The 6723-nt window shown below is 42.3% G+C and overlaps 1 protein-coding gene across 7 annotated transcripts in view; it reads left to right on the forward strand.

The window, feature by feature from the left end:
- Window positions 1-722: 722 nt before the first annotated feature.
- trim33 (tripartite motif containing 33) overlaps window positions 723-6723 on the forward strand; it is a 70554-nt gene continuing 64553 nt past the window's right edge. For 3 of the 7 annotated variants that reach the window (XR_009768253.1, XR_009768255.1, XR_009768254.1), the window contains exon 1: window positions 723-1311. Coding sequence is in view for 3 of the 7 variants with exons in the window: in XM_061671548.1 (XP_061527532.1) it covers window positions 783-1311 (529 nt within the window). In the remaining 4 variants the exon portion in view is untranslated. The remainder of the gene's footprint in view (window positions 1312-6723) is intronic. The other 4 variants (XM_061671525.1, XM_061671535.1, XM_061671548.1 and 1 more) reach the window with 3 other exon arrangements.

The following is a 6723-nucleotide window of genomic DNA, read 5'->3' on the forward strand; positions in this document are numbered from 1 at the left end:
TTCTTCTTCGACTCAATAATGCAAACTTGATATTCGGATGCATCACTGCCCTCGAGCGGTGCGCGTCTTTTCCATCCGAAACCGAAATCATTTGCGCAACTGAAATGGAACTCAAAATTCACGAATAGTAAGAATAATGTGCTTGACTTATTTTATCCATCCGTTGGGTTTCTATAGCGCTTGTCTTTATTAGGAAATAAAATTTAAAAAAAACCGTAGCAAGTTGGTCTTCAAACAATCAATGTAACCAAACCGTAGTCATGCTAGTTAGCAAGCTAACCTATTTGCTGGGTTTGGTCACGTGACATTCCGCATATAGCGGCTTCAGTACTAAAATATTCTGTCTTTGCACATGTTTTCAACACTTATCTTCAAACATATTTAATGCATTTCGAAACTAATCACCAAAATTACTTTAAAGGATCTTTAACGTTCAGATGCCAAAAACATCGACAGTACAGTATTAGAAAGAAAACAGCGCTTCCTAGTGGAAACAGGGAGCACTGCACTGGCTAAATTCGTCACTGTGTTTTACTGATTTAGAAATCAGAATGTTTGCGATTTGACGTCATTATATTGCGAACATGGTGTAGGTGACGTGACGTTTAAAAATGACGCCATACGGAATGTCGACGTACATTTGTTTGAAATGTCATACATGGATTGAGAGCGTCAGAAAAACGGAAACTCACGAGGTTCTCGCTGTGATGTCATGACGCACGGACGTAGTCGTGGTTTGACAAGTCACGTAGGACGTGCAAGCGGTTCAAAGAGGAAGGAAGATGGCGGATAACAAAGGCGTCGATGATATGGACCCGTCGCCAAACCCGGAGCCACCTCCTTCGGCGCAGGACAACGTGCAGGCGGAGACCCAAGCCGAAATTGCGCCTACGGTCGTAGAAAGCGACCCAAAGGAAGCGGAAGAGACCGAGCAGCGTGTTCCCGCTCATGAGGCGACAACAGCCACCGGCGAAGGAGGCGCCGAGGCTAGCATCAGCAATGTTAGCGGCAGCAGCAGCGCCGCTAGCCCTACGGACTGCAGCCCAAACGATACCGAAGCCCCTGCTGCCGGCGGCGGACTCGCCTCGGAAATGTCCCCCCCACCCACGGCCCCGGCGGCCACACCGGTACCGACTCCCATTAATTTATTGGATACGTGCGCAGTGTGTAAACAAAGTCTTCAAAGCCGAGAGTGCGAACCAAAACTTCTCCCTTGCCTGCACTCGTTTTGTCTTAAATGTATCCCGCAACCAGACAGGCAGATCAGCGTGCAGGTGACTGGACCGCACGGGCAAACCAACACACATATCGGTGAGTTGTTCATTTATCCCCCCGGCTACTGCTGCTGCTGCTTTGTCGCATAGTAATGTAAGACGACCGCACATCTCTATGTATTTACAGTATTCTTCAGCTGGTTGTTGTCATGCGTGTGGGTGATGGTAGCTTTGATCTTGACCTCAAGAGTACGGTAACAAATGGACATCAACGTACGTAACGTAGCATATCGACGTCGGTTAGAATTGTCACTGATTTATTAATTGGCTGGTCGTGCCAGCCTCCACTACTCGGCATTACGGTTACGCGGGTCAACAAGTGCGCCCTCCCCCCCAAAAAGTCCTAAAATACATGGCTATGGTGCTTTTCATTTAAACAAACGAAATAATTCCGTTTGTTATCACGCAATCATTCTACTTCTGGGAGATTATGGACTATTCCAGGAAGTCACCCAGGAAGTTTCATTAAGATTGGTGTTGCACTTTAAAAATAAAGGTCCTTTTGAATCAGCATGTCAAATTTGGTTTATTTAATATTTTTTCGAACGTTTATACTATTGGTCTCCCTACGTGGATGTTATTTTTCTCAAATTATTGACCAATATCAAGTGTTGAAAATGGCTTGCTCTCTTGGATGAAAATATTTTAACGGCTCAACAAACGTGCTTTATTTTTTTGGTTTCCTGAAAAGTGATGATTTTGGAGATACCAGCAATATGTAACTAATTACTTCACATTGAAAAGTCCCCTTCCGTCGCTGTCTCTATTTAATTTTGATCGTCTTTGATGTCCTTCTGTCTGGTTTGCGTGATATTCTTGGTTTTAAGTGCCAAAAATGTCCTTTCATTCAGCCATCCATTTTCTGAGCCGCTCCTCCTCACAAGGGTGGCGGGAGTCCCAGCTATCATCGGGCAGGAGGCGGGGTACACCCTGAACTGGTTGCCAGCCAATCGCAGGGCACACACAAAGCAATTCTAGTTGGTCTTTTCGACCTGGCATTTGAGACAGCTGGATTTCCCATTATAATCCGACATGTAAATGAGGTTTGTTTTCATCTCAATGTAAATATGGAAAACAGCTTAGGTCGGATTGATCCATATCACGCAGTCTGGTAGATGGATGTCACGTGACACAGACTCATTTTGACCTATGTTATGCATAGAACAAAAGAAAAAATGCATTGTGACGGAAAGGGCAACGGTAAGACAAAATATTATCAATTATTCCACTGTTGTGTTGCAGCCATTCCACTTCTGGGAGATAGCCTAGGTACTCAATAGGTTGCTGCTGCTAGCCTATTTGTGGCCCCCGAACTATTATTTTTTAACTAGGTTGTGGTTGAGTGAGCACAAGTATACCAGGACTTATCTCCGTGCCAACAATATACAGACAGCCTCTACAAAAGGCCCCAATGTAATTTCACCAATCCATTTTCTATACTGCTTATCCTCACAAGGAAAGTTAAGTCCGTCTATATAATTAGGTGCCTTAGGCCCACCATACACCAAACGATGTGACTGAACACAACTGCAGTGAACCATCTCCCCCAAAAATTATAGTTGGCTACTCATATCACGCAAAGCCATTGAGCACATCTACCGGTACGCTGCAAAGGGAAAAACTGTGCTCCTGTATGGGGATTTGATGCTAATCCACATACAATAGATAGTTGAAACCAGAAGTTTACATACTGCACACTACACACTGCGTTTCAAATTATGCAAATTGTATTTTTGTCATTTTCATAAATTTTCGATACAAGTGACAGTCAGCCTATTTTAATTCATCAACCGTTAGAGTAAAATTTGAATGTTTTTAAACAAAACTTCAAATGATAGCAGTAGCTTTTTCAAAAAAAAATTACAGTGGTCTGGAAGTGCAAAACAATATAATAAATTGTGAAACACGTTTACATTTCAGGAAACAAATTAACAAAAGCCAAAACACTTCGAAAGACGAAACAAATTACAAAAGATGAAACATCTGGAAAGGGAACCTCCCATTTCACGTGCATTCTTAGAAATCCCACGGCCTTTCTCGGCAAGACCCGCCCCGCTTCAAAATGATTGGCTCCTGCATCGCAGGAAGGGTAGGCTGCGCAGATGTAACGAGATGTCCATCCCAAATAGCGACTGTATATATGGACGCCCTGAACAATGAACCTGTATAGGCGTTTGATGCTGTATATCCAATATATTGTACTTGGTCACATTTCTTAAACCATAAAAAGATTGATTAAGGGTTAAGAAAGAAGCGAGAGAGGGAAAGTGTGGATATTTGCAAGGAACCTGCCGGCCCCATTCATTTTTGAACGTACCGAGCGAGGGATCTACCTTGCATACATTCTGGTCAGAAGCTATGCTTTTTCATTGACGGGCACATTATACATTACGAATATTGTTTAGCATTGATGTTAAACAACATTTGTATGCGTTGCGTACTATTTATATGGCTTGATGCTGTATGGCAACATGGCGGCACGGCTCGCAAACCCGGAAATGTACAGTATTTTCACCATAGGGGAAAGCTTCTGTGCATTTTGGTTGAATGTAAACTGGGATAATTATTATTATAATTTTGAATTGCGTCAAAACCAGTGTCCGACCGATCGGCTGCTCAAGGAAACTGTTGCCAAACCACGCACACTGCGCCATAGTTCAGTCGGCTTTGGCGTTGGTGTGCGCCAGCCTTAACCACCATCATGCTAACCTTAACTCATTCTAAACTGCCTTAACACCAACCCTACTCCTAAATCTAACCATCATAAACTTCTGAGTTAGTTATTTATTTTAATTTTTTTTAAAATTATATTTGGGATGGACATCTCGTTACATCTGCGTAGGCTACCCCTCCCACGATGCAGGAGCCAATCATGTTGAAGCGGGGCGGGTCTTGTCGAGAAAGGCTGTGGGATTTCTAAGAATGTCTGTGAAATGGGACGTTCCCTTTCCGGGGTGTTTCGTCTTTTGTAATTTGTTTTGGCTTTTGTAAAAGTGTTTTGGCTTTTGTTAATTTGTTTACAGAAATGTAAGAGAGTTTGGCTTATGTTAATTTGTTTCCTGAAATGTAAAAGTGTTTCACAATTTATTATATTGTTTTGCACTTCCAGGCCACCATATAAAATACTTAAATTGCACTGTTTAGAATTATTAAACACAACAGTGTTTTAAAGAAATGAAAAGTCATTTGTTGAATTTGCTGCTTTAGGAGGTCATATTTACTGAAATCAAAGCCTATTTCAAACAAAAACATCTTACTTACCCTTATTTGATAGCATCTTCACAGTTCTTTCATCCACTGGACTCCTGAGTTTTTGGAGAATTTCTGCTTTAATTTCTTTACAGAATGTCCGAATAGCCCCTCAGAGCTGCTGTTTGGACCTTAACTGCCTCCCACCCTCACAGATCTTTTGCTTGGGTATGCTCCAAATGTTCTCAATAAAGACTAGCTTCTCTCTTTTTATCCCCATAGCAGCCAATAATGCAGAAGTTTTCCTTGCACATTACATCCAAAGAGCAGCTCTGCAAGGCTATCCTGACACGCTGTAAAGAAATTCAAGCACAAACTCTAAAAAAAAAAACTCAAGTTCACTGGATTTAAGAATTGTGAAGGTGCTATTAAATACGTGGTCCGATGTTTAAATGTAGCTTGACCTTTTAAAATGTTATTGATTGAAATAGCTTTTGATTTTAGTAAATGTGACCTCCTAATGCTGCAAATTCAACAAATGACTATTTTCAATTCTTTAAAACTAGTGATGGACCGAAATGAACATTCTTGACCTGAACCAAAAACAAACTGAAAATGAGGAAACAAAGAATGAAAACTGAAACACAGAGAGACATTATGACAATTATTAGTAAAATGTAATTTATGGCTATGACTGCACTTCCACAACAATTTGTCTAAATTTCCAAGTTTTAAAAATGATGTCAAGAACACTACTGTAGGACACGTATTGGATTCTATTATGTAATATGATAAAAATATTTACACAAACTATTCAATTGTGCAATCAAACTCCTGTTAATTGCTCCTCGTCCTCCCTTGGTGATTCGCTGCCATTGAGGTGATGTTTAGTGACTTACGCTGCGTTGACGCCGGACGCGAATGTTCCTTCGTGGCTTCGCATCTTGTTTAGCAGTGTTACAAAGCCAGCTTTAGCTCATAGGTAGGTGGGGCGGTGTAAAATAAAATGCGTGACGGGAGGTTGGGCGACTGTTCAGTTTGGAAGTGGCTATTTAAATGTTTATTTTTTATACAATATAGTGTACACAACCACAGTGTTTATTATTATTTTTTGAATGCTTCCATCGTCACATCCTTTTTCGGCCATTTTGCTGCGGTGCCAAAAGTTTTTGGACAACCTTTCCACACTTAGGGAACCGGCGGAGGAACCGTCGGCCCCGCAGGAATGGAAGGTGTCCCTATCCGGAGAAGATGCTCCCGAGGTTGCCCGTAATGCGTCAAAGTGTCCCCTCACATGCGCCGCCGGGTGCGGGGATAGGTTGTTTGTGGCAATTTCCCAAAATGGGTTTTATTGCCCCGGAGTAGCCCTAAAGGCAGCCTTAGTCGTTGGTCCCGCAGAGTACGGAAAGGTACACGTCAGACTGGTGATGTGGTATCGGCACGGATACTCGATACTGGTATTGGTTTCTTTTCATCCCTAATTAGTTGGTGGGGACAGACTTCCTTACATTATGCCAATAAGTCTGAGAGAGAATTTATTTCTTTATAGGACCTTTTAGGTCCATTGCCTTGGAAGTGTATGCCATTTAAAAGTTGTGTGACATGGAATATATGTCATTTACATTACACCCAAATTTTGCCTGTCCACACCAACTCGGCTAGTTCTGTCCAAACTAAGCCTTGTTGCATGAACTGATGAAGCCTGCGCTCGGATGAGAGGCGAAACATCTAAGACAACCGGAACAGTCCAGTTGCGATCGATTCGATGCCCTGAGTACGAATTAATTTCCCGTCTCCAGTCCTGTGTGGCTGTCTAGGGTTATTGTGTATTACAGTATTTTCTCTTTCGACACTTCTTTATTTGCCTCTTATTTTGCTGTGGGAAATTGGTTTCTGTCTCTCTTTTGGGCCGTTGTCGGTCGAAACATTTTGGTGGCCGAAGATTCAGTGCATCTCTACACCTGCCCACTAAATGGATCATTAACCGATGCTTTCTATGCACCACCGAATCTCTCCATTAGCAATTCTATTTTACTATCCATCCATTTTCTACACCGCTTTTCCTCACCAGGGTATGCTGGAGCCTAGCCCAGCTAACTGTGGGCGAGAAGCGGGGTAAAGCCTGAACTGGTTGCAAGCCAATCGAAGGGCACATATAAACAAACAACTATTTTCACTCACATTCACACCTACGAGCAATTTAGTCTTCAATTAACCTACCATTCATGTTTTTGGGATGTGGGAGGAATCCGGAGTACCT

This window comes from Phycodurus eques, chromosome 1 (assembly GCF_024500275.1).
Source record: "Phycodurus eques isolate BA_2022a chromosome 1, UOR_Pequ_1.1, whole genome shotgun sequence".
NCBI classification, from domain to species: domain Eukaryota; kingdom Metazoa; phylum Chordata; class Actinopteri; order Syngnathiformes; family Syngnathidae; genus Phycodurus; species Phycodurus eques.